This window comes from Podarcis erhardii (assembly GCF_964252035.2).
Source record: "Podarcis erhardii genome assembly, chromosome: 4".
Lineage (NCBI taxonomy): Eukaryota > Metazoa > Chordata > Lepidosauria > Squamata > Lacertidae > Podarcis > Podarcis erhardii.
In genome coordinates, this window is record NC_138508.1 from 22,488,232 (window position 1) to 22,515,701 (window position 27,470).

At 41.9% G+C, this 27,470-nt stretch overlaps 1 protein-coding gene across 5 annotated transcripts in view; it reads left to right on the forward strand.

Annotated features, from left to right (window-relative positions):
* GRIA4 (glutamate ionotropic receptor AMPA type subunit 4) overlaps positions 1 to 27,470 on the forward strand; it is a 221,508-nt gene that overhangs the window by 183,016 nt on the left and 11,022 nt on the right. For all 5 annotated transcript variants that reach the window (XR_014156141.1, XM_081860209.1, XM_081860210.1 and 2 more), the window contains exons 10-13: positions 1,090 to 1,296; positions 4,348 to 4,718; positions 7,162 to 7,360; positions 9,640 to 9,887. Coding sequence is in view for 4 of the 5 variants with exons in the window: in XM_081860209.1 (XP_081716335.1) it covers positions 1,090 to 1,296; positions 4,348 to 4,718; positions 7,162 to 7,360; positions 9,640 to 9,887 (1,025 nt within the window). In the remaining variant the exon portion in view is untranslated. The remainder of the gene's footprint in view (positions 1 to 1,089; positions 1,297 to 4,347; positions 4,719 to 7,161; positions 7,361 to 9,639; positions 9,888 to 27,470) is intronic.

A 27,470-nucleotide genomic window follows, 5' to 3' on the forward strand; every position in this document is an offset into this window, starting at 1 on the left:
ACCTCGTTTGTTTTGAAGATTGATTGCAGCAAATTAAACTATAAGTCAAAGAACAGAATTCTGAATCTCCAAGGAACAGAATTTGAATCTACAGATCTGAGTCTTTGGATGCAATCTTTCCTTATGTTTCACTTAAATGGAGGACTGCGTGATTGAAATTTACACACTAATCAGCTAAGGTGTGGTTGATTAATTGGTATGGGTTGATTTTAATCAACAGGGCTGTGGATGAATAGCATGCTTGTTTACTTATTTTTTAGTTCTCTTTAAGTTCTGCTTGTATTGATTCTATAGGGAATGAAAATTAAAAAATATTAAAACATTCCTAATGGTGGGTTGGATCCAGAGATGTACTCAGCAGGTATTTGCTGGCTCAGGAGGAAAGAGAGAAATAGGCTATCTCCACTGATTATGCCTTCAGCCCTCTTTGCTCCCTGAAAAACTGTAGAGGGTTGGCCAATCCTCCAGAGGAGCATTAAACATAGTGCAGGGGGGCAGGGCTCCCCTATCTCTGCCATGGAGCCTCTGCTGGATCTTGGAGCCTTCCATGAACAGAAGGAGAAAGGCCTGTCTGGATCCAACCCAGTGAGTGCTATTTTGCTTATTGAATTATAAGGGGTAGCTGATGCTTCCTTCAGCGTATTGAAAAGGCACCTATACCCAGGGGTGTTTTTTGAGTAAAATTATTCCAATACAAGTCAATAAGTTATCCATATAAACAAAGGTGTTAAAATATGGTTGTAAATAAATTGATTTTTAAAGCAACTGGTCCATTAATTTTGTCATTCTTTTTATGTGCCCAAGGATTAAAAAAAATAATTCTAAATTGGGTTTTGGATTTCAACTGGACAAGTGTATGTCATATGTTGCAAATCTGATAGATAGATAGATAGATAGATAGATAGATAGATAGATAGATAGATAGATAGATAGATAGATTTCCTATGGATTTCTTTTTCGATTTTGTGATCAGTTCAATATTATATGATGTGACCTTTCAATATGACACAGCTGGTGGTAAATAACATGTACCTTTGGACAGGCTATGCTATATGTTTATCTTTTACAGTTCTCCTTCTTTCATTGTAGGAAGCCCCATATGTTATGTGGAAAAAAAACAGAGAACTGTTTGAAGGGAATGACAAGTATGAAGGATACTGTGTAGACCTGGCATCAGAAATTGCAAAGCATATTGGCATCAAGTACAAAATTGCTATTGTTCCTGATGGAAAATACGGAGCAAGGGATCCAAACACAAAAATCTGGAATGGGATGGTGGGAGAACTGGTGTATGGGGTAAGCATATCTATTTTTGATGCCAACTTTTGCATCAACTTCTCATGAGTGTAGTTGTCATGTAGGGTTATATACGTCCCAGCGATTGTCTGGCTCTTATCTTGGCAAATGTTGACATATGAATGTTGACAATCCCTGATGAATAATCTAAATATTACCTCCGAGCTGTAATAGACATGCAGGTGGCACGCCACAACCTCTTTTATAAACTGTGCATGTATGTTCAGGAAATGCTTCGCTTGGAAAGAAAATTGCATTTCCATTCTGGAAGGGACATTAAAACAATTTCCCTGTTGATGGATCATTTCTCAGAACATTTAAACTAGTGAGTGTGAATGTTCCCTTTTAATCACTTGGAAATATGGAAATGCATCTTGACACTACAAGTGAACTACTGAGGTATGAAAGTCTACACTGAAAAGCAGAATGATAAGGCTGCCCCCACCTTCTCATTGCTGGGCAGGGCTGCAGCTCAACTGGTGGAGGTAATGGTTTGAATACAAAAGCTCCCCAGTTCAATCCTGGCAACTCTAGAACTGGAAAAGACTCCGATCTGAAGCTTATCAGTGTAGACAGCAATGAGCAGTGGTTGGACCAGTGCTTCCCCCCCCAAAAAAAAATGTTTAGGGGTACTCTCATTTCGACTCAAGAAAATCACCATTTTATAATTCAAATAGAGGAAAAATAAATACAGTAAATGGACAAAAGTACAAAGATTCACAAAATGTTTAGGGGTATGCATACCCCCCAGAAAAACAGCACTGGGTTGGACTATGTATAAGGCAGCTTCGGATGCTCCTATTCTGCAGACAGCCAAGACTCTTTCATCTGATAAGCTCTCTCAGCAGCAAAGGTTTTGTTCCAACAATCTCTGTGCTGTGTGGACAGGAGCCCTGCTCTGCTGTTTAGGAAGAGTGGAGAGGAGAGAGGAATTTTCATTTATCAGCATAACTTTGCGAGCAGGACTGGAGATGCTTTGAAGACTCAGTGGTTCACTGAGTGACTGAGGATGGTTGGGAGGTGATCATATAACCATAGAATTGTAGAGTTGGAAGGGACCACAAAGATCATCTAGTTCAATTCCTTGTGATGCAGGAGCCCCCAGCGTGGTACTCAAACCCACAACCCTGAAGGCTCTCATGCTCTACCGATGGACCTATCATCTGATGTCCTTACACTTTTGAATATACCTGTGCATGAGAAAGCAGGATCATGTTTGGAACAGTCCTCCACCTATGATGATCCTTCACTTTAGCCAAACCCATTTTTTGTTCACTCCCAAACACAGATTGGAGGCAAGCTGTGAAATCCTTGTAACAATACCCAAAGCTTGTTTTTTTATTTATTTGAATTCACATACATTTTCGTTTTATATTGGTATGCAGCACAATCCAATGCTTATTTACTCCAAAGAAAAATCCATTTTATTCCTGGGTAATTGGGGATAGGATTGCAGACTATGTCTGAAATTTTAAACACACTTGCAATGCATGAATCTTTTGCTCAATGTGGGGCTCAGACCCACAACCCTGAGATTAAGGGGTCTCATGCTCTACCAACTGAGATATCTAAAGAAGACTGTCCTGCAGAGCTAGGGGATCCTTGCTGTTTTTCTGATGAATCTAGATGACTAAAATATTATCTGCACAACACTATAATCTTTAGTGATGAGCTTATTCATCAAAGCACTTTCTAGTGATGAATGCAATTAGCTACCTTTTGCAGGTGTTCTCAAAATCTCCAGCAGTCAACTCTGGTTAAATATTCATTCTTCTGCCATGGAATATTATCCACTCACTGCATGATGAATAAGGAGGTCATTGCCCATTTCTGTCAAAGTCTAACAAAGAATGAGGCTCTGAAGTTCAAGTAATTTATGCTGCATTTTGTTAAGCTTCCTTGAAAATGAATATTTGAGAAGGGAAAAAGAGAATGTGAATTAAGCCATTGAAACAGGCGGCAGCATTCAAGAGGTTCCACACTTTACACCATGCCTTTTTATTGGATATCCATATTTTCTTTATTGCTTAGTCAAAATGGGAAATGCTGATAATGAACCTTACTCATTCTGATAAATGGAGCCATGCACTCTTAAAAGACCAGAGCTTTCCAAACTTTTCATGTTGGTGTAACACTTTTTAGACATATCATTTCGCGACACAATTTTACTAGGAAACCAGAGGTTAAACTAACCCCTTATAAGAGCATTTGCATGACACACCTACACACTGTAGCTGACACACTAATGTGTCGCGACACACAGTTTGGAAAGCTCTGTTCTAGACACTGTTAAAGCTCTTCAGAGCTGATGGCACTGGCTGCAGTCCAAAGCCCCATGGAACTCCAGGCTGCACACACAAATGGCTCCACAAGTGAGGTAACATTTGAGTGTGCTTTGTAAGCACAGTGGGAATGTACACTGTGTGCAGAGAAGTGCTGTACAGGCTAGATCACTGCCTGGACTCCCATAGGTTAGTTCAAAATAAGCACGATGCTTTAAGTTAGTTCAAGATGAGGTGAGTATTTGAAAAATCAGGTAAAAAGCAAAAACCAAAACCCGGTTCAATTGGCACGACCTATTTCTATTTCCAGGCAGGTTCAGACCATTCCAGTTCATCCCTTGGATCAGGTGTTTCCCGCCACCGCCAAGACAGAAAGAGAGGAAGTGCTCTACTTTTTTCAAGGGATCTGTGTAAAAGTTGGATCTAGCAGAATTAATCTGAGCCTCGAGAAGAACACAGAGCTGAAAGAGGAAGTGAGAAAGACTGTCATTCGTTCAACTTCCTCCTTCAGCTCCAGGTACTTTTCAAGGTTCATGATCAAAGAGGCATTGATGCTACTAATAATAGATTATAGAATGATATTTATGCAGTAAGAATACAGACATGTACATGTGCGCGCACACAGTCTCCTATTCACTTTCTTTGGTATCCATTTTGGCCTTTAGTTTTAAGAGGGCAAAAGTCTAATGCATCCATTTGTTGCAAAACAATTTGTGCCATTTCGTGTTTCTCTAATCTGTAGTTGTTTGGGTTCTCCTTCTCTTTGCAGAAAGCAGAGATTGCTGTCGCGCCTCTGACCATCACTTTGGTACGAGAGGAGGTTATCGATTTTTCTAAGCCCTTTATGAGTCTGGGCATATCCATTATGATCAAAAAGCCTCAGAAATCTAAACCTGGAGTGTTTTCCTTTCTGGACCCCTTAGCCTACGAGATCTGGATGTGCATAGTCTTTGCCTACATTGGGGTCAGTGTTGTCCTGTTCCTGGTGAGCAGGTTTAGTCCATATGAGTGGCACACAGAGGAGCCAGAGGATGGCAAAGAAGGGCCCAGTGACCAGCCTCCCAATGAATTTGGCATCTTCAACAGCCTGTGGTTCTCCCTGGGTGCCTTCATGCAGCAAGGATGTGATATTTCTCCCAGGTTGGTATGAAATAATATCTCTGTTTTTAAAAAAGTATATTTTATTATCAGCAGTGAGAATACACAATACCATACACAAGAGACAGCCACTTGCTTGCTGATGTTTTAAAATTGATTCTTCTGTTCATTAACGTGTTCCAAGTAATTGTCTCCCTTTCAAATCAGACAGCCATATTGAATCATTTTGAACCTTTTGTACGTTTCAGGTTCTTGTAGTTTTTAAAGTTTCACGGATATTTGTTTTATTTTTGCAAAACAGGGGTTCTGTTAATGGCAATAGGTAGGTACAGCCAATTGGCAACTCCTGGATTGGTACTGGGGGGAAGAATTGTAATGGATATTCTATCTTTAATGCTGCATCTCTATTTTGGATACCGTACTTATGTATGTTGTTTGTAAATGTTCACGCTTGTACGTAATGTTATGCATAGGTACGCTACAGCTGGGAAACCCTTACAACTAGGTAACATCAAATTTATTATGGCATATGATCACTCAGGAGCTTGTATTTTGTGTGTCTGGCAACTAGACCCGTATGGAAAGCAGAATGCGTCCCCCCAAAAGAGCTGGCGTTGGCCAGCTCTGGTTTGGGATGAAGCCAGCAGCCTCTGTATTATACGAAGACAATATGAAAAAGCTTTCCCATTGTTCCCAGTGCATTTCAGTTCCTCTGTTTTTCCATTTCTTGAGCCAAAATGCTACTGCTGTGGAAAATCTTTATTTCACTGCTACAGTAGGATCCCTCACCCACCAAGTAAGGTGGGAGCAAGAGATGTCCAGGGCATAGTACAAAGAACTCTAACACATCTTCTCAAAGAAAATACTTTAAGCTAACTGGTTATATTTTTGTCATAGCATGCACACATTGATCATGCACACTTATCAACAGGTACATTCCTACACTATCTACCTTTGAAGTAGCCTCTATTCCATTGCCTCGACAGCGGTCCCTCCCTCTTATCTCCAACCTCCCTCCCCATCCATCTCACAACTGTTGGGTTGCATAAACATTAGGCATTCCACATGTCCACTCTTGGCCTTGCTCAAATGTAGGCAATCTTCAGACGGCTGCATTGTCTTAAGTTATTTCTTCAGACTCCCAAAGGTAATATGGAAAATGCAGCAGGTGGAACGTAAATTAGAGAATCAGAATTTAGGGTGCAACCATGCTGTACAGAAATCAATATCAAAACCTGCATAATGGAGTACACACTTAGGATACAGAGCAGAGGATGTTTGTTGGACGTTAGTCCTGCTGAAACTAGGGATTTCATGAGGCCTGGACTGCATTTGAGTGAGTTTCTGTTTTTGTGTTGAAATGTGCTTCCCCCCCCCCAATAGTGGAGTATTATTTGTCAAAAGTGCATACAACTTATGTGAAAAACAAAGCGATTTTGCTATTTTTCTCAGGGTCCCAGACCCAAAACACTACCTGAAAGGAGTCCCAATCAGTTTCTTATTTCAATAGGACTTAAGCATCACTGATTTTCTCTGAATAAGGACAGTTCTCATTCATTTCCAGGCAAAACCTGGCAACAGATAGCAGTGTGTCTGCTTGGGTGTCTATAAAGTCTAGACTTTATAAAGTTAATGGAGTTGAAGGGTTTATATCTAGTACTGCGGTGTAAACAGTTTTCAAAGACAGTCAATTTTGCTGTGAAAATCCAAAGAGTTCTTCCTGATGGCTATCCAATTGGATACATATAGACCATGTTGTCTATAACTTGCTTAGATGTGGCAGGCATCTTTGTGTTGAATTCTTTCATACAATGTCCTAACAAATACAGAGCACTCTGGATCTTTTAAAGCATACCTTGCTAAGTATGTAATAATATGTTCCTGGAATACAGAAGGTAATGTAGCCTAGCTGTTTTAAAAACTTGCAACCTTCACTCGATCCTTTCTAGAGACCTATCTGCCAAAGAACCCTGGCACAGTACTTAGGATTCCATCTCAGACCATGTATAGCCAGGTATTTTGAGGCTCACTAACTGAGAATGTGTCCTGCAAGCCATTTAACACACACCCTTACTGAGAGGAAGATGAGTCGTGGTGGGCAAACTATCTTTCAAAGAAGCTTTCCTTCAGCGAATTATATTTTCACAAGGAGCCTTGTTATTCCCCTGAATGCAGTTTGAAAACCACTGAACTCCAGCCGCTGTAGCAGCTGCTTTCTCATTTGAGAAATATAATTAAAACTCAGAGGTATATTGCCTTTCTATTTATACGCCACACTCACTGTATCCTGGATTGAGCACCGGATATCAGGAGAAGCTTGGTTAAACAGAACTTTGGTCCTGTTACGTTTCAGTCCCAGTTACTGCTGCTTGGCGAATAAATTTCCTGTAATAATGGTGTCTCTCACTCTCTCTCTTTCTGTCTCTCTCTCTCTTTCTCCTTGGTCAAAAGATAGGAAAATATGCATTATCTTATTCATGTTTAGATCTCTCTCAGGTCGCATAGTTGGAGGTGTGTGGTGGTTCTTCACACTCATCATTATTTCATCATATACCGCTAACCTTGCGGCTTTCTTGACTGTTGAGCGAATGGTCTCGCCCATAGAAAGTGCAGAAGACCTTGCCAAACAAACTGAAATTGCATATGGGACACTGGACTCTGGGTCGACGAAAGAATTCTTCAGAGTAAGTTGGCATGCCTACTAGGTTCTTGTTTCCCTTGCTCTACCTGGGAAGCGTTCGGAACTCAGTCGGAATAATGATGCATTATGGAAAATCAGATTTGTGGTCTTGTAGCTCCAACAATATTGACATTGTGTTTTTTTGAAACTCCAAAGCCACTTGTTGGCGTTTGCAATCATTTTAATTTGTGGCAAATATATTGATCTTGACATGTCAAGCTCGGAACTGCCCTTAGGGACTGTAGAGGCAGAGGTAATTAAGATAGCATTGCTCTGCTAGCTGATTGCAAACCACAGCATGGAGACGAAAGGGAGTGCTGAGTATATATGATGATTCTAAGGGGTCTTTCAGGTTGACTCTTGCTTACGGGTTTTCTGAAGGCGCCCTTTGATGAAAAGATGCATAATAATGTAATTCCAGGCACTGGAATGAAGCAAAAGGGATGCTTTATAAGTCTGTAACTATGAAAGATATTGTTCCAGTCTTTTGCCTCACCACATTCATCTTTTAAAGCTTTCTATTCACGTTACTTTAATTTTGTTTTTCTGCTACAGAAATGTAAAATGTACCCTTTTCTAGAAGCTTGGAAACAGAAATTGCTGGACATAATTAAGGGCTCTTATGTCCCACTGATGCCACTATATGCTTGGCCATGGAGACTTGAAAGTGTTTAACTTGGACAGGATTGTGTTCATTGCCATTAAATATAGACTCTTAAACACTGGAAACAGCCTAGCCTTTGATAGGATAGTTAGGCAAGTGGTGAAATTTCTTAGACTCCACCCACACCATACATTTAAAACACTATTGTACCACTCTAAAGGTCCTAGAGAATCCAGGGAACTGTAGTTTGTTTGGGGTGCTGACCTCACAGAACTACAATTCCCAGAATGAACTATAGTCCCCATGATTCTCCATGACTGTCAAAGTGGTATAATAGTACTTTAAATTATGTCCTCCATCACTTTTACCCTTGGCCTTCTGTCCTAAATATGAATAGAACATAGTTCAATGAAACGGTATAAGAACCCCCTAACAATGCATGTTTCAGCTGTTTGACACAACCCTTAAGGGAGCTTCTAGAGGGATGTCCTCTCTGAGCCCTGTTATACTTCCAGAGGAATGCAAAAAGGCCTTGGGACATGCTCCACCACCCCAGATGCCAGGACTTGAGCCTGCAGTGGGGTTTGAATGTGAAACTCAAAGGATACCTGTTGGTGATTCATTGTGTGTGCCATAACCCAGCTCTAGCCAAGAAGGGGAGCTGTAGGCAGATCAGCCATTCTCAAAAGCTAAGCCTCTTAAAACAAGGATATGTCTGAACAGGTGCTCCTCAGACCCACATAAAGCTTCCAGGAGAACTACACCATGTTTTCTCACTGGTGTGATTTCTTTTCTTACTCAGCATATGCACACATTCTACACTGTTGCGCACCTTGTGAATTTAGTTATTTCTACTACACTAGTGACTTTTTGCCTTAGTGCACATTCTGAGTTTATTTTTGCCTTCCATTCACTAGGGAGATAACTGGGCAATAGACAGTTAATAGGTAATGGCCAAAGACAGGCCTTTGGCAAATCTATTCAAGGCGGGTCTATCAAGCAAGTATTTCAAGCTTGCATCTGACCATAGGAAATGGTTATTTAGCTATTAACTGCATACGTTGGTGCTATTCAGCTGTTTCCTGGCCTTTTCCCTTTATTAGCAGGTCTAGCAGGGCTGGTGAATAGCAGAATTGGCCTTTAGATAGCATGAGTAAGAGTAACATTGCGTGGATTTGATGCTCCCATGTAGTGCCAAATGGCCACCTCTATGAATGATCCAGAGGTGGCTATTTGCACAGGATGGGACCATTCCATGGGGGAAATGCACAGGCTGTACACACAGCAACAGTCTGTGCAATTTTTCTTTCCACAGCCCTGTGTGTAGCCAAATTTTGTTGCTTGCATCGAACCAACCTGTACAAAAGGCTACATTTAGCAATCATTACATTCCCTGCCAGTCATTCTGACACCTCCAATAATTTCTTCTGTTTGTCGTGATTCTGCCTGGAAATGATTTTAACATGGCTGCGCATAAAACTTGCGAGCATGTTTGGCGGTAAGCAATGTCAGGACTGCAGTATCTTCCTACGAATGACTCTAATGCTATCGAAAGGTATCTTTTTCCCTCCACGGAGCGATCAAAAAACACCTGACTCCTGATACATTATGCATTGTGACCTGTTTCTGTGGCGACCTCATCCCTTTGCTGCATCTAATCTCCTTTTAATTTCCTTCAGAGATCTAAAATAGCAGTGTATGAAAAGATGTGGGCGTACATGAGCACAACAGACCCGTCCGTGTTCGCTAGGACTACGGCTGAGGGAGTTGCCCGTGTCCGCAAGTCCAAGGGCAAGTTTGCCTTCCTCCTGGAGTCCACCATGAATGAATACATTGAGCAGCGCAAGCCATGTGACACCATGAAAGTGGGAGGAAATCTGGATTCGAAAGGCTATGGCGTAGCCACACCAAAGGGTTCTTCATTAAGGTGGGTGGAATAGTATAACAATATAACATGTGTTGTTATAGTATTCCACCTTCCCTGATGCCCCTGATCTAGTTCTTTTTGTGTTGTTCTGTGGACATGGTATGTTCTTTTTTTTTCTTCCTTTTCCCATTTCACATTTTCGATCGACAAGGAGGTAACGGTTGTACGAATAACATAGTCCACCGAATAGTCACAATTGGTGTATATCTGTCAAGGCCATATAAAAAACAAACTGGTCAGACACTGCTTCCAAGTTGTCCTCAAGACAAAATGTAGCTCCAAGTGCTATTCAGGCTCAACAGGTTTTTTATTTTATTTTATTGAATTACATGATATCACTGAGTAGCTTAGCCTGTCATATTTTGGGTGGCCAGACATTAGGTGAGAATCTCCCTGTCCCACCATGATCTCAAAAGGACAGTATTACTGAGACAAAAACAGCCTCAGTGAGTCCTTTGTTAAAGCGTCTTTTTGTGCATAAAATATTTTAAAACTTTGCCGCCCTTATTCCCAGCTTTATTACTGACTTCAAAGCCACCATTTTTAAAATAAACTTTTTAAGAATTAGGATGCAAAATTATACCGTATGAACTTAAAGCACCATACAGTGCAATTCTATGTGTTTTAACTCAGAAGTAAGTCCCAATGGGTTTGATTTGGCTTACTCCCAAGTAAGTGGACACTAGATTGCAACTTTAGATGGGAATGCCATGCGCACCTACCTGGGAGTAAGCCCCACTGAAAAATAGGAGGCTTCATTCTGAGTAAACATGCATGGGATTCTCCTGCATGTCTTTGCTTTTACATACAAAGATGCAAATATCTTCCCCACCCCTAACAAATCGGTTTGATTGCCAAGTTGTGTTGATGTGTGCTGATGATGCAATAACTCATAAATCCTTTTGAATTCTGAAAACAGTGGCAGCTTTGCACAGTTTAAGGTTATCAAATAGTTTGAATGAAAAATTCAAATGCCTCGTTTTACAGTGTGTGGAACATGGATAAGCTCCCCAACCTGCTGCCCTCCAGTTACTGTTGGACTACAAGTCCCATAATCCATGCTGACTGGGACTGATGGGATTTGGACTCCAAAACACCTGGAGGATTACAGACTGGGGAAGGCCGAGCTAGGAAAATGTGTAATGACAGATGTGTCCACAAAATGCCCAGATTTCCTCTCTAGCAGCTGCAAATCATCTGGCTTTAAGAAGCCCCTAATTTCACCAAGGGCTACTGGGGAATTTGGGAACATTGCATTTCCTGTGGAATCCTTGTGACCTGGTATGCTACATAGGGCCATGATGTGCGCCAGCGAAGTAAAGAGAGAGGTCTCTCCATCCACCTCCAAATTCACTCCCCCTTCTCAAAACAATGGGCTAATGTAATAGTTCTCTGGTGATGGCATCATGCTTCTGCAAGTAAGGAGGCAGGAGGAAGGAAGTAATGACACTCTGGGAGGAGCAAGCAGAGATGGCTGAAGAGAAGTGTTGGATCACTAGGTGGGATGGGTGTTGGTTTGCGGGCAGTTTATTTCTGATTTCGGCTTGCCTTGAAAATAAACCCAAGCTATTTCCCAGTTTTGGGGGAAATAGCGTGGCTCATTTTCCAAGGCAATCTTATAAGAGCTGTGGTGAGCTCATACATCGCTAATATCTATTGTCACTCATAGTTGCCTTCATTACACTTGAGCAGGGGAATGGGTTTCTATTTGAACCCTTCCTGATTCCTGTTATTTCCCAACTCTGTAGCCTTGTGTTGTTCAACTGATAATTAGTCATTCGTTTCCATTGTGGTCCATCCATGTCAGCAAATGGGGGAAGGAAGTACTGCAGAAAATGCTTTTTGTTTCTGACTAGTCTTTTAGGACCACATTATAGTTCAGTTTTTCCTTCCCGCTTCCAGTTTGCTGATACCTGTGCTAGGAAAACCAGAAGTCAGGCTTTTGTGGCAATAGAGTGAAAGCCACTGGCTGTGTCAGAATAGTAATGTTTGTACACAGCCTGGCATCAAGTCAATGTGTGACCCACAGTTATTTTGGAGGAAGCTCAGTGTGTAGGAGCCCATCTAAATACGCTGCTGGGGGGATCTGTGAGCAGCCCATCTCTAAATTATTTTATTTCAAAGAGATGGGGCAAATCAGATTGGGGATGGTGTTGAGGAGGGCTTTTAAGTGATACCTTTTCATTGCTTTGGGGGAACAACCATTTGTTTTTTGCTGCTACTCCCTGGCCTTCTCATTGAATTTCATGGATGGATTCCATGTGTAGCTATGATCATCAACAACACCATATCTGATGAAATGAGGGACAAGATCTTGCAGGAGTGTTTGGGAGGATGGTGAATCTGCTGGACTTTGAGCAGCTTAAAACAATGGCTTAAGATGATGGAACATGAGAGGGAAACATAAAAGACAGGTAAATCTTCAGCAGCTAGAAGTCAGAACTAATCTTAGTGGAAGAGTGCCATTTGAACACACATGCTAGGAACCACTAATGAGTGGGTAGTGGTTAAGGGCAAGGCTTTTATTTTGTTTTGTTCTAAATTGTTGTCCCGTGCCATGCAAAGCAATGAAACTATGCTACCAATGAACAAGGGGAGTGTAGTTTAGCTTGCAGTTTGGATTTCAGGAAAGCATTCTCCATAGTTCTAAGAGGTGCCAGCTGGTTGCATGTTGCATGTTTTTAAACTGAGCCAGCCATTCTATTGGACATGGTGTGGTTCTTTGCCCTAAACTCTCATCTTCCCCACCCCACTGCAGTAATTATTCTCTCTGCCTCTAATTTGGTGCCCTCTGTTACTTGTTTTGCAGCTCTTTAGCCAGTGCCAATCAGTTATGATAATTGCAACAATTTTACATGTGGATCATTCGTCAACTTGTGAGGCAAGGGAGGAGAGGAATAATTTTTAGGACCAAAGTTGACCATAAAAGGAGCATCTCAGCCATTCTTAGTGAAGTTGAAAGCCTCCCCCTTTATTTCTGAAGATCTTTCTGTTTCCTTGAACACTGGCAATAAGTATTTGAAGAAATTCATCCCTGCCCAAAAAGGGGGTGGTGTAATTCAGACCCTTATCATTGTCACATTCATTCCACCTAGATCTCTGAGTGGTGAGGAAATCCAGGAGTTCCTGATGCTTCCTCAGCTTTAGTTTCCTTGGAATGAAGGTCAGCGGAGGCTGTCGTGTCTTTAGGGGAAATGGTTTTATTTGCACATATATACAACCTGAGCATAAAATGGAGGGGCTCCCAGTATTAACACCCTAACTGATCTTGCTTCTCCATTTGTCACAGCTTTGGATCCAGCACAGAGCAATCATGTCTCTGTGTATTCAGCTTCCCCCCTGCTTCAAGCTCACACTACAGTGGCTTTTGTTGTCCTACCTGGTAGCTAGATGGGCAGGGGAGGCCCGTCCGCTTGTTCTATGGCACAGAGCAACTCCTTTGATTATGCTGATCATGGTGCTTAACTACTGGTAGTTAGCCAAAGTATTTACTTAAATGAAGGAACCCGTCTGGCAAAGTTGCTCTCAGACGTTCTATCCCAACAGATACAAAATCACAAGAATTGAAAGAAACTTAGGGCATACTCCACACTTACTACTGCATAACAATATCTTTATTCACAATTGGTTTACAACATGTTTTCCATCCACTCTCCATTGTGTATTCAGTGTAGTACAAATACCTCCTTGCACTTTGGGAACAACTGCTTGTGTAATGGGACTTTCCTTCCCTCTTTTTGTCCCCATGCACCCCCTACAATTGTTCTGGGTGTTCCCCAATCCTCCAGAGCAGATTTGGGGGTGTGTGGAGTGTACACAGGTGTGGGAAAGAACAGGAGTTGTTCCACATGTGGAATTATTACATTAACTACTGCACTCTGGGTATTTGATTTTGCACACCTGACAATGTAGGTTTTGCATTAGGAACAGAAAATCACAGTAACAGGAAATTGCATTAGGGACAGAAATTTGCGGTATCCCTAACCACTTTCAGGCCAAGCGGGAGCAATTACACTTCTGCTTTTGCTAAATGACTGCAAAAGAATTCTTGTACTCTAATATGAGGAAAGAGAGAATCACTTATTAGATTGGGTGGGAAGGAAGGGAGAATTGTTCTCAGAATGTCATGCTCTAGCGTATGGCTGAGTCTGACTTTGGTATTGTTTATGATTTTAATATTTTTTGGAAGGAAGAGGCAGGGTGCAATTGATTTAATTAATAAATAACAGTAGCAAACACTTAAACCTAGCTAGAAAACAATCAACCGTTCGGCTCTGTACCCTTCTAGTTCGACCAACGAGCACCCAGTGGAGGTTGCTGTTAAACAATATTCCTGCTATTTGTTTGAGGGAGCAAATCTCCCCGAACAATCATCTCTGTCTTGGTAATATACAGTAGCTGTTCTCAAAGGGTTTATTTAGCTCCATGTAGCTGAAACTTTAATGCTGTTCCTTGTTCGTTGCTGTCAGTCTTCAGGGAATATCTATAATTTAACAAAGCTTCTTTTGGTAAATAGCACTGAGTTGGAAGTTATTAGAAATAGGTAGAGTTGTATCACTGGTACAACCTAAGGGGGATTAGAGAAGGCTGGCCTTCCTTATCCATTTCTATTCCTCCATTGTGGTTTTAAAGGGCAAAAGTCCTTGCTAGCCCCTGGCTTGCTTAACGCATGGTCAGTCTATGTGTTTTGCAAGGGAAGAACAAAAACTACCTAGATGATTGAACTGTGCTTTGGGTCTATCAGAAGATTCCCCCAAAGTAGTTTATTCACTCAACCTAGTGAAAACTGGACAGTGTCCAGGCTCTTTGCCTCTAGATAGAGAGAGGCACCAGCTCCTCAGCCTCTTGGTCCTGCTGTGCTAAGAGCAAGTCCATCCCCAAAACTCTGTTTCCTGAATTGTTCTCCTTTTGTATTTTTATGCTGTAAACCAGCCTGTGATCTTCAGATGAAGGACGGTATATAAATTTAATTAAATAAACAAATAAAATAAAACAATTCAAACCCGTAATCCTTAAAGGAGCGGTGGAATGTTGCAGAAGGTCCATAATGTCTGGTCTTCTATGGTAATATAAAATAGTTTGGCCTGGGACCTCTGTTTCTGCTGCTGTTTTTCCTGTATGTAAGCCCCAAATTCTAATACGATACTGTTTTTCTTCCTTCAAATGGCCAGGAGCTAACACCCCGGCTTTCTTTCTTTCTTCATTCCTTTATTTCTTCAAGCCTCTCTCATCTCAAAGCAGTTTATAATAACAGTGATTGAAAACAGAAACAAAATACCGTATTATTATAATAATTCAATGCAGTCCAACTCAGATTGAAATTATTAAAGCTCATGTTTAAAACAACACAGTAGAACAAATAATATGAGTCAGCTTCTTTCAATGCTTTTGAGTGCACTAATGCCCAATTCGGAAAATTTTCCATGAGAAACTAAACTGAATTTGAGAAGTGTCTTTGTTTGGAGGCTCCCTTTCTAAAATTATAGGTAAAAGGTAAAGGGACCCCTGACCATTAGGTCCAGTCGTGACCGACTCTGGGGTTGCGCGTTCATCTCGCTCTATAGGCCAAGGGAGCCGGCGTTTGTTCGCAAATAGCTTCCAGGTCATGTGGCCAGCATGACTAAGCTGCTTCTGGCAAACCAGAGAAGCGCACGGAAACGCTGTTTACCCTCCCGCCGGAGCGGTACCTTTTATCTACTTGCACTTTGATGTGCTTTCGAACTGCTAGGTTGGCAGGAGCAGGGACCGAGCAACGGGAGCTCACCAAGTCGCGGGGATTCAAACCGCCGACCTTCTGATCGGCAAGCTCTGTGGTTTAACTCACAGCACCACCCGCGTCAGCTGTAATAACATTTTACGCTATGATAACATTGTGCGGAAAAATGGGGGGAAAGAGAACTTCAGATTAGTTTCACAAAATAAATGTAAGTTTATGTAGAAAATGGCGGGGCAAGTTAGTTTAAATGTAAACATAACATAAAACCAGCTCAATAATATTCCACAATGGCATTTTCCCCAATGAAGGTTCAAAAATAAGTATAATTTATATGAACATTGCTGGAAGTGTGTCATAAATGGTGTGGGAGAAATAAAGTGAGAGCTTCCTGCCACATGCTTGATTTCAAAGATAGGCTAATGAATATAAGGGGGCCTACCTTTGAAATCAAACATGTGACTTCCTCTCTCCCTCAACCCCCACCACAATTCTCATTTCAAAAGCTATTCGCACTTGCAGCATTTTTTCTCCTGACTTGCTCTATGGATTCACCAAAATGGCAACACGTTCAGTGAGATTAATCTGAATTGTGTTTCACTTGAATAATGTATGACCATAATGCATTCTCTCTCACCTTGATCACTTTTTAAATCAAAAGGCAATCCAGAATGAGCGGATAAAGGGAAGAAATACTCCTATCACCTAACCTGAGATAGTTTAGGCTAGCCTGTCCTGTTAAAGAGATGGCAGAGCAGGCAAGGCTGTTCATGAAAGAGACCATTCAAGATACCACTTAGCCGCAACGCTCCATTTTCATTCTTCAGCCACACACTGAAACTGATGAGCCTGAGCAATAAGGGGGGGACGAGAAATGTACAGGTCCCAAAGGATCTTAGATTTTGTGGAAGGATGGATGTGGAGTGTATGTATTTGTTTGTGTGTGTGTGTGTGTGTGTGTGTGTGTCTTCATATCCTGCCATTCCTTCCAGGAGCTGAAGGTGACATACACAATCCCACCCTCTAGAAAAGAAAAAAAAACAGGAAGGCAGCAAATGATAAAAAGGAGGGGGGATTTACAGGTGCACAGAAGTCGCTTCACGCCTATTTTACCCTAGCAACACACCTGCGATGCAGATTAAGTTGGGTGATAGTGGCTGCTCCAACATCACCCAATGAACTGTAGGGAAGTGAGGATTTGAACCAGGTTGTCTTCGGAAATAGAGACAGAGGGGTGATCTGTTGCAGGAGGATGACGATGAGGAAGCAACAGGCTACAGTCCCTGTTGAGCTTAGAGTGACTACAATCACCCACTCGCAGTGCGGTTCTACTCTAACTTAGAGTTTGCTCTTCTTCCTCTGAACAGCCAGGATAAATCTACACACCCTTCTTCCTTGTTCCCCCATCTTCTTTCTTTGGAGGCTCCTAGGGAGGAAGATGTGGGGGCTGGCCTTTCATCACAAAAAGATTCCTAGGCCGCCGCCACCCTATGGAGTGAAAGGAATTTTCTTTCATTCAGTTCTTTAGTTTTGACTTTTATCCAAGATTTGGGACATCTCAGAAGAAACGTCTACCATGCTGGAAATGATAGCTGCAAACAAAAATTATGTAATCGGAAACAAAATGTAAGATAAGCCCCGTGAGGGTTTATGAGAGTCTTATCTAAGTAAATTCATTTCATCTTAAGAACAGTTCTTTCTTGGAACTCACTCAGACAGATGCTGAATTTTAAGGAAGAACAAAACCTGGTCCTCTTTTTTTAGAGGTGTTCACTTTATAATGTTGCCAAATTATTAAAGAAACTAGCTCTGCATTATAATATGGGGCTTTCTACAGCCACTGTTCATACTACATTTGCAAGTTGTTGCATTTCTCAGCAATCTTCAAATGCCTGCAGGATCTAGAGATGGGGGCACAGGCTGGATAGCGAATTATTATAGCAACATTGTTCCTACCAGACTATGTCACTAGCAAAACATAACTTCATCCAGGCTCAGCTTTATCCGCCAAGCGTTCAGCACCAAAAATCAACTTGAGAAATAAACAAACAAAACACTGTTTGCCTTTTTTTTATATAAAAAAAATCCAAACAGATGCATATGATTAAAACAAGAACTTCAAGTATTCCAGTATTTTTATTCCCTGGCAAAGGAAATTTTGGCCAGATACAGTAAGCCAAACTAGCATTGGCTTAGCTGCCACATCACACTGAGCTAAAATGACTGGGGAGGAGCAAAGCAGATACAGGCTGGATCATTATAACGAAAGAAAAAACTCTATGTAAAATCGCATAGACACAGTTTCGTGCTCTACAGTGCCATCTGGTGTTGCATGTTTATAGTGCAGTTATAGCATTGTAACATGGCTAATGCAGCTGAGCCCACAGTCTCCTCCCTGGGAGCCAGCATGGCCATCCTAAGCCATGGTTTCGTGTAGCATTAGGTTTCAGCGTTACCATATGTTCATGCCTATTCCCAGGGTTCCATCAAACTCCAGCAGCAACACCCAAAAAAAATAAACCCAAGGAAGGAAAATGTAGGTGAAGGGTTAAGCAAAGGAGACAGTGTTCTCAGTGGGCACCAACATTTTTTTAGAGCTGTGGGCACATCTGGATTTTTGAGCTAGTCTGTATATGATGCTGTCAGCAGCTCCCGGCTGGTTTTCTCAGGAAATTATAAAGACAAAGAAAAGTTTCTGACAGTTCTTTTTTATTTCAATCTTTACAGAGAGAGGCTGTAGAACCTACCTACCTTCTTGGATAATGGTGTTGTCCTGAGTGAATCTCCACCCACCTTCTCTCCCACATCCTCGTCATCTCCTCTACGGGTGCTGCTGTGTGCCCTCTGTCTTTGAGCTCTTTGCTCTCCCATGATTTCCCAACTTTCCCTCTCATCTACCTCTGAGCTGTGACCTCCTGCAAGCCAGTTGTTAATCTATACTGTCTTCTTCTTCCTCTTCCCTGGAAGAGTCAGGATGGGAAGGTGGTCTCCATCATGCCTCCTCTGCCCAGTCTCTGACAGCTGCCCTCTCTAGAAATTTCTCCTGCATCCTACAGATTAGTCCCCTTACAATCTACCCATTGAGAGAGAAGGAAGAAAAGTACATGCAATGGTGCACAAACTCTTTGCTTTTCCAAAGGATCTGGGTAAAAGTCAGATCTGGTAGAAATGCCGTATTTTTCGCTCCATAAGACGCACCGGACCATGAGACGCACCTAGTTTTTAGAGAAGTAAAACAAGAAAAAATATATTCTGAATGATACAGTGGATGTATGATTTTTGTGGTACATGCTGTGGCCACAGACGTGTGATTTGATGGTGAGTTTGGGGTAGCCCAATGCAAAAATCCTGAGAATCCATGTGGATCCGTACTTTGTAATCTTGAGTCTTGAAAAGCACATAGAACTGAAAGAGGAAGTGGTTGTCCAAATGGAACCAGGAGCAGGGTAAGCACACTGGTGGATGCACCAGATTCACAAGGGCAGTCTCCGGCCCCACTGATATACACCTTAAACCTGCTGCCCTACCCCAACCTCATCCAGGTAAATAGCAGAAATGCAGGCACTGAAAGGGCAGTTCTGTAGGCTAGCCTCACCACTCGCATCCCAACTGGTTAGCAGTTTCCTATTGCTCATTCAGACATTGACTGTTGGGGCAGTTCCATCTTCAACTCTGAGGGAGTCTTGTGCAAAGTCCTCCTCTTTTGTCGGACTTTGGCATTGGTGGTGGGTGGCAGTGCTCCAAGCAGCAGCAGGTGGCTAGGGGCTATGGTTTCCATTTCCAACAATGAAAATAGCAGCTAGGCCCAGCGGCCTTTAAAAAAAAAAAATGGTGGACCCAGGACAGGTGTCAGCAGAAGACTCTACTAGGCTGTTGGGGCCTTGGCAGCTGCTGAAGGATGTTAGGTCCTGATGCCAGTTCTGTATCAATGGTACTGTGCTCACTTGAAATCACTGAACTTGCTGGCTCTATATCTATAGCAAAGAAGATCATCATACATAGTTATCCACCTCTTCTCATAGGCCTGAGTGTTTCTTGGCCCCCTAAGCCCAAGTTTGGCCAAGCTGAGATCTGGAACATGGGAAGAAATATCTTTAAGGAGGTGCAGACTGGCTTTCACTAATTACTGAGTAATTAAAACAAGCCCCAACACATCATCATCATCATCATCATCATTATTATTATTATTAAAAAATAAGAATTCAGGGTTATATGTCACCTTGTAAGACTGGCACAATAAAACAGGAGAAATTAACACAAATCATACAACTCAATAAATCCAGACCAGCAATAGTTAAAATCAAAATATTACATTCAGTACAGAGAGGCAAAAATGAAATATCCAGCAACTTATCTAGCAAAGCTCACTCCATCAATAAAAGCTCTAGTCCAAACCAACCCAAATGCCATTGCTCTGCCATGGTAGCTAATGCAACTTGCATCTTCAAGCGTACCTCTGATTACCATTTTCTACAGGACAAATATGGAGGGTTACCCATTGTTGACTTGTTCTAACTCTGGTCCACAGAATATACCATAAGAAATTTGTTGGTCTTGTTATAAAAGTTATTCTTTATCTAGAGAGATGGCACTAAAGCCACTTGAGGACAGTATTAATAAATCAGAATTGATTGGCACCATCTTGTGAACATATGTGTGTGTGTGTGTGTGTGTGTGTGTGTTAAAGTTTTGAATCCTGGTCTATACTGTTTCACTAAGATGATAAGGTGCTTCTTAGTCCTATAGCCAAAATAGATTTGTCCAATTTTGTATGTCATATCCCCAGTGCTATTTTTCTTGAAAAATAGGTGCTAGAACTCACCATGAACGCCTCCCTTGTTCTCTTATAATAGCAATGGCTGGAACTGAGTTCTGGCTTAGAAAAAAAAAGAAAAGCCTTGCATATCCCCAAGACTGTTGCTTATTGTATTGCTTTTATTGATGGCACAAGTTTAACATCTTTTTTCTCCTTTCCATTATGTATTTTGCCAGTAGGGTTTCTGGGTCTTAAAATGTGAAAATGCTCAGGAAATTATGGCACCTGCAAACAGTTTATATTTCTTTATAGCAGCTGCCATGGAAAAGGAAAAGGAAAAGAGGCCAAGTATACTGTGCCTTGAACAGAAGGGGGAAACTGTGGGGATTCTGACATTTAAAAAGATTTATCCTGCTAAGATAATAGCGAAATGGCAGGCAGTTCACATGAATAAGGTCAGAGATCACTTTAATGCTTTCTCTTCTGTTTGCAATGACAACAAAAAAATCCTCTACGTAGCCATAAAATCATGGAATCATATAGAATTGATTCTCTAAGATGCCTCAGTGGGGGCTGAGCTCATTGTTTTAACGGTCTCCAAGATCTCTGCATTTAAAAATAGTGTTGCAGTTTTTACAATTTTAGAAAGCCTCTTCTCAACTGAGATTACCAGCTTGAAGTAATGTCTTGCCCAGGGGTGGCATTTTCAGAGGGCAACAAAACAGGTAAGTATTAGCATTGTGACATACTTTCAGTTAAGGGATCTGTAAAGGGAATGACACCCAAAAAGTGTCAGGAAACCAGAGCCCTGTGGCGCATTTTATCAGGACTAAAGCAACAGGTTGTTGTTGTTTTTTGCGGTTTTGTATTCAGGGCCAACCCTACCATTAGGCAGAATAAGGTAGTAGATGTTGGGGTGGTGTTTGAGGACAGAACTGTGTGCAACACATGGCCTGGCCTGTTCCCCTCAGTTGTGGTAGAGGACTCTGCCATGCTGCCATTACTGAAATAAGTTTCAATGGCTAGTTTAGTCAGTTTCTTTGTGCATAGGGTGCCATCTTCTCCCTTGTTTCAGGTGGCAGAATGTCTTGGGCTGGCTCTGATGGAAAAACCTTCACAATGTGCTACTGTTTTTAAAAACACATTCAGGACAATGCTCTTCCCCTAATTGAATTTTATCACCTTCTGTGATATTTGCATTAAAAAAAAATCCCTTCCAGTAGCACCTTAGAAACCAAGTAAGTTTGTTATTGGTAGGAGCTTTTGTGTGCATGCACACTTCTTCAGATACCAGTGGATTGTAGAGGGTTCTTAGTTCTAAGATCCTGAGGTATAATGTCTAGGTTCTTGCATTTAATCAGAAAGAAGATGTCAGTCTGTACCTGTGCAAGTTTCTTGGTGAAGTTGATGGACTTCCATTTCATACGGCTCAATATGGTGCCTTTCATAGTTATAGTTGCAGGTAGGTAGCCGTGTTGGTCTGCTGTAGTCGAAACAAAATTTAAAAATTCCTTCCAGTAGCACCTTAGAGACCAGCTAAGTTTGTTATGGGTATGAGCTTTCGTGTGCATGCACACAAACTTAGTTGGTCTCTAAGGTGCTACTGGAAGGATATTATTATTATTATTATTATTATTATTATTATTATTATTATTATTTCGACTACGGCAGACCAACACGGCTACCTACCTGTAACCAAAGCTACTTGCTATAGCCCCCAATCATGGTTTCCATGCTGAGGCTCTGGTGGACTCAGGAAAGCTCCACGTGTGCAGAAGCTTCCATATTCAGTGGTGGGGAAGCTCTGCATGTCCAGGGAGAAAATCTATGTGGAGTTTCCCAGCACTGAAGCGGCAAGGCAGCTTCTACTTGCAAGGAGCTCTATCTTTGGACTGTGGCTGAGGGAACTACTCTGTGGGATTCAGTTCAAAGATTATGACTTCCCAATGTGCCTCTTTAAAAGCACTGAATTGAAGCTCACTGTCTTCCGTGATAGAGCTATGTACTGTAGTTCTAAATCATAAAATAAAACCTAACCAACTTAGCTGGGCCTACACAACCCTGGGTATTTCTGAGAGTTTTGTTTTAAGAAAAATATTTTCATTTTCCCCCATGAACCTTCTATAAATTTCCTCCAGATGGGCAGATGCAAAATATTGTGCCAGAAGAACAATATTCATTGCAAAATGGACAGCAGCTTATTTTGATACACTGGGTTGCATCTTAATTATACAGCTATTTTTTTAAAAAGGCAGTGTGAAACAAAAGTGTTTTTTACATGGCCTGTTAGATATAGCAAGGAATGCAATGTGGTTAGATTCATAACCAATTTGAGCTTAATTTCAGAACAATGAGAGGCGCTTAAAAATCTCATTTACTTCATTCCTTTTTATTTCCATTTTTTTTCTTATTGTGCTGTGAAATTGTCTATGGATATGGCTAATAACCCTACTAAATAACCCTCTCATGATTAGCTTTTATAGGGTTTTTTAATTGTTATTTTAGGACTATCAACAGCAATTTGCACCTTCCTCAAAAAAGTAAGTGGAAAAGTTTTATTCTTCCTGATCCGTAATGGTGAATTTTGGCCAGGGTGAGTAATTCCCCACCCCCCACCCACCCCACCCCACCCCACCCGTGATGGATTTTGCTTTGTTTTTCTTTTAAGTGGCATGGGAATCTCCATCTCAAGTAAATCTGCAAATTTCTCAATTAACAGATAATTTCTCTAAATAGGCAGAGGACATATCCTGGTACTATAAGGCATTAGAATAAGATTTGTAGACATTCAGGGCAGCATCCAGTATTTCTGTTCTAGTAGTACAAGATGAGAGCCATTGCAGTGCAGTGGTTAGAGTGTCGGACTAGGGCCTGGGAGACCAGAGTTCAAATCCCCACTTACAGTTACTGCCTCTCAGCCTAACTTACCCATTACACCTTCCTTCTATCATGCATGTGGTTTCCAAGCAACCACCTACCCAAGCAGTGACTAAACCCAGACCTGTTAAGTTTCAGGAATCTGGTGGCCTCATGTGTCATCAGCCCATGCCCTGGGATATAACTAAAGAATGAAGGAAACACACCATCCCATCTCCAGAGCCAATGTGGACAACATGAGAATAAACAGCATTAATTTAAAATAGTTTCATATTTATGCATGGCTGCAAAGGGGGGGGGGGGGATAAAATAAAACATGGATCTGCTGACACATTTAGCACAATTTATTTTCTGTTAGTAGGAGCAGTTGTTGCATATTATTAAATATGTGTGTTTATTTTATTTATTAATATCCCACCTTTCGTCCAATGCTTTCAAGGCAGTGTACATTATTCTTCTCATCCCATCCCCTTACAATCATCCTTACAGCAACCCTGTGATGTAACTCAATCTGGAAGATAGTGACTGACCCAAGGTCACCCAGGGAGCTTCATGGCTGAGTGGAGACTTTCCAGACCCAGTCCATCCCTCTAACCACTATGCTCGTCTTATGATACCTTAAGGAGTAATATAAGTAAAGGACAGAACCATGCCCCAATAAGCTTACAGTCTACATTAAGATCATTTGAGGACAGTCCTCTGTTACAGTGGTACCTCAGTTTTCAAACGTTTCAGTTTTCGAGCGCCGAAAACCCGGAAATGATTCCATTTTCGAACGCGCCTCAGAAGTTGAACGGCTTCCGCTGAGGTTGTTTGTTTGTTTTTTTCAATTTTCTCTATTGAATTTGCAGACTGCCCTTTGCACCTCTGTTCTCGAACGTTTCAGAAGTTGAACCATCTTCTGGAATGGATTACGTTCAAAAACCGAGGTACCACTGTATCTATACTTTCCAGCCACTGTGTCATAAAATCACAGAACTGTAGATTTTATGTCACCTAGTCCAACCCCCTTAAATGCAGGGGGGGTCCCAAAGTGGGGCTCGAACCCACAACCCTGAGATTAAGAGTCTCATGCTCTACTATCTATGCAGGTGGTCCTCAATTTTTAAAAAATAAGAAGTGGGGAGAACAAGGGGTGGTGGTATCCACCTAACACGTTCTTGTCAGCACAAGGATTTATCCTTGGGCAATGGAACTCCTCCCTCTGCACATGCCCCACACCCTCCCCAAATCTGCCCCACAGGGTTGATGGAAAACGCAGAATAGATTTAGGGGGCATACAGGAGGAGAGGGAGAAGTGCCATCCTTGTGCTGACAGAATGAGTAACTTGGTGCTATACTGGATGCAGCCCCTTATATACAGAGTAGCATTTTGTTTTGACTTTCAGCATGATGGAAAGAGAGGTTGAAATCTTCAAGAAAAAACACCCCATGAATAGTACTTCGCTGGAAATACTCGAGGGGAGGGAAGGTGTGGGTTGAGGTACTAACTGGAAACAAAACTGTTGTCATCTAAATGATTAATTGGAAATCCATAATAAATATCTCTGGTTCAAAAGCAGTTGCTTCCTGGAACAAAGGAAGCAAATGAACAATTTCAGTCCAGCCTTGCTCTTGATCACAAACCATAATTAGAGTACTTGTATAAAATTACATTTGTCAGATTGCCTAAGAAGCGTAGCCCCAAAGGCTTTACCCACAAAAAAGCAGAGTGTTATCCCTAACACCACAGCCTGTATTCCTGTATTTTGAGTTCCAGGGACAGACAAGTAATTACATTATCTGTATTCACTATCTAATACAAATTTAACAGCCACTGAAATGAGGCTCAGGTCAATTCTGTTAAGAGACAGTTGTGAAACCTCATAATTAGTTGGCAAGGATCTGTGTAACAACCCCCCCCCAAAAAAAATGTGCATGAAAGGCAGTAAAGGACAAAATGTGTTTCCAAAACAGCTGACCCATAAAGATGCTCTCCTTATGTACAGGGTGGTCTACAATAATTAGTTGGCATCATCAGGGCAAAGGTATAACCAGTACAGCTGTCACGGCCCAAGAGCCCCCTCTATCGGGGGAAGAGTTCTACAAGATGGAAGATAGCAGGGACTAGGAGCAAGAACCACCTAAGGACATATCCTCCATAGTAACTCTCCCACTAGAGCAGCGTTTCCCAAACCCTGGTCTCCAGCTGCTTTTGGACTACAGCTCCCATCATCCCTAGCTAGCAGGACCAGTGGTCAGGGTTGATGGGAACTGTAGTCTAAAAACAGATAGAGACTCAAGTTTGGGAAACCCTGCACTAGAGCATGGATGGAGAACATGTGCTCCCCCCCCCCGGACTATATAGCTCCCATCATCTCTGACCATTGGTCATTCTGGCTGTGCAGATGGGAGTTCAATTGTAGAATTGTAGAGTTGGAAGGGACCTTGAGGATCATCTAGTAGTGCAATTCTGGAATCTCAACTAAGTGCTGACAAGGATAGCCAACAACATGTGAAGGACAACACACATTCCCCATGCCTGCACAGGAGGAGCCACAAGGGGAAAGTGGTGCCTCCATCCTGTACTTTGCCCTATCCCTTTGATTCCAATAACTCATCTCCAGGACACTGGCAACTCAGTAGGGCACTTTGCCATGTCCACGAGGCAGCAGGAGACTTCAGGCTGAAGCATGCACCCTTTAATAGGGTGCAGCCCGTTTTAGCCCACATAGTCCTCCACCATCTACTGATGCTCACCGTTGGCTCCAAAATCTCACAGGAATAACACTCCAAACTCTTTACTTACTGGTTTGCCTTTAATCTATCCTTACCTTTTAATCAGGCCTGTGGTGAGCTGTCCATGGTCCTGGACCAGTTGAAGAGTACCCTGGCCTGTTGCTTAACCCACATCAGCAGGCCCTTACAGTGGTGCCTCGCAAGACGAAATTAATCCGTTCCGTGAGGCTCTTCGTATAGCGGTTGCGAAGCAAGCCCATTGACAGTTTAGCGGATTAGCGCTATTAGCGGTTTAGCGGCTTTTAGCGGATCAGCTGATAAGCGGCTTATCAGCGGATCAGCTGATAAGCGGTTTAGCGGCTTAGGAAAAGGGGGGGAGGGGGGAAATCCGCAGGAACTCGCAAGACATTTCGTCTTGCGAAGCAAGCCCATAGGGAAATTCGTTTTGCGAAGCGCCTCCAAAATGGAAAACCCTTTCGTCTAGCGGGTTTTCTGTCTTGCGAGGCGTTCGTCTTGCGGGGCACCACTGTATAGGCTTCAGCCTGGAAACTTTGATTTAAATGAGGAGCCTTCCAACTCCTTGTGGGCCACAAAACACGTACATCCAGAATAAGTTTCTGGATTTGAGAACTCCTTTGCTTATCTGCAACAGATTCAATTCTAAGATTTAATCTCAGCAAAAGACAGTCACTGACAGAGGAAGAAATCACTGCCTTGCATTTTTACATGTTGCCACATGGCCCACATTTTTATTAAGCAAGCTCAGTTTGCTTTAAACCTGCTGTTCAGTGTCTACTGGGCATTAGATAGCATCAGACAATGTGGTGCCATGGAAATTCTATCCAGTGATTTCATGAGCCTCTGCTAAAGGAGCTATCTGATTTCCATTGTTAGCAACCCTGTGTTTCCAAAAATTGAAGTTCAGTTTTGTTTGGAATTCATTGATACATCAGTGACACACCGAGGCAACCTTTGCCTGTTCTCCTCTGTGGGTGGAGCAGGGATGGATCTCAGAGCCCTGGTGCATCATGCATGGATGCCAGGGTCCAGAAGCCTCTAGCCAAGTCTAGGGTAATTTGTTGCAATATGAAGCCCAATGGTGTCAGGTAAGAGCTCTGTTTTGAATTCCACCGTTATCCTAAATTCCATGAAACAATCTCCCTTAGATATGTGGTGGTGAGTTCTCTCTAGTGACACTGCCTCTAACATAATATCATAAACAATAAGGTAGCCTAATCATCTGGGCATAATCCACGTAGAATTAAGCACATTTTATGTTTCATTGTTTTTAATGGGAGTGCTTGAATCCTTTCCATTGGATTCAATATGTTTTAACTTTGGTTGAATTGTGCATCATACACCTATGTTTGGGACAGTTGTAAAAAGAAGTAGAGACTCGCACCAAAGTGGGGGGGGGGCTGATCTTGCATTTTGTACACCTATTTAATTCACACTTTACCACCAGACTTTAATGCTAGTACAAGAGCTATTTCAGCTCAAGGGAACTGAAATTTAATAT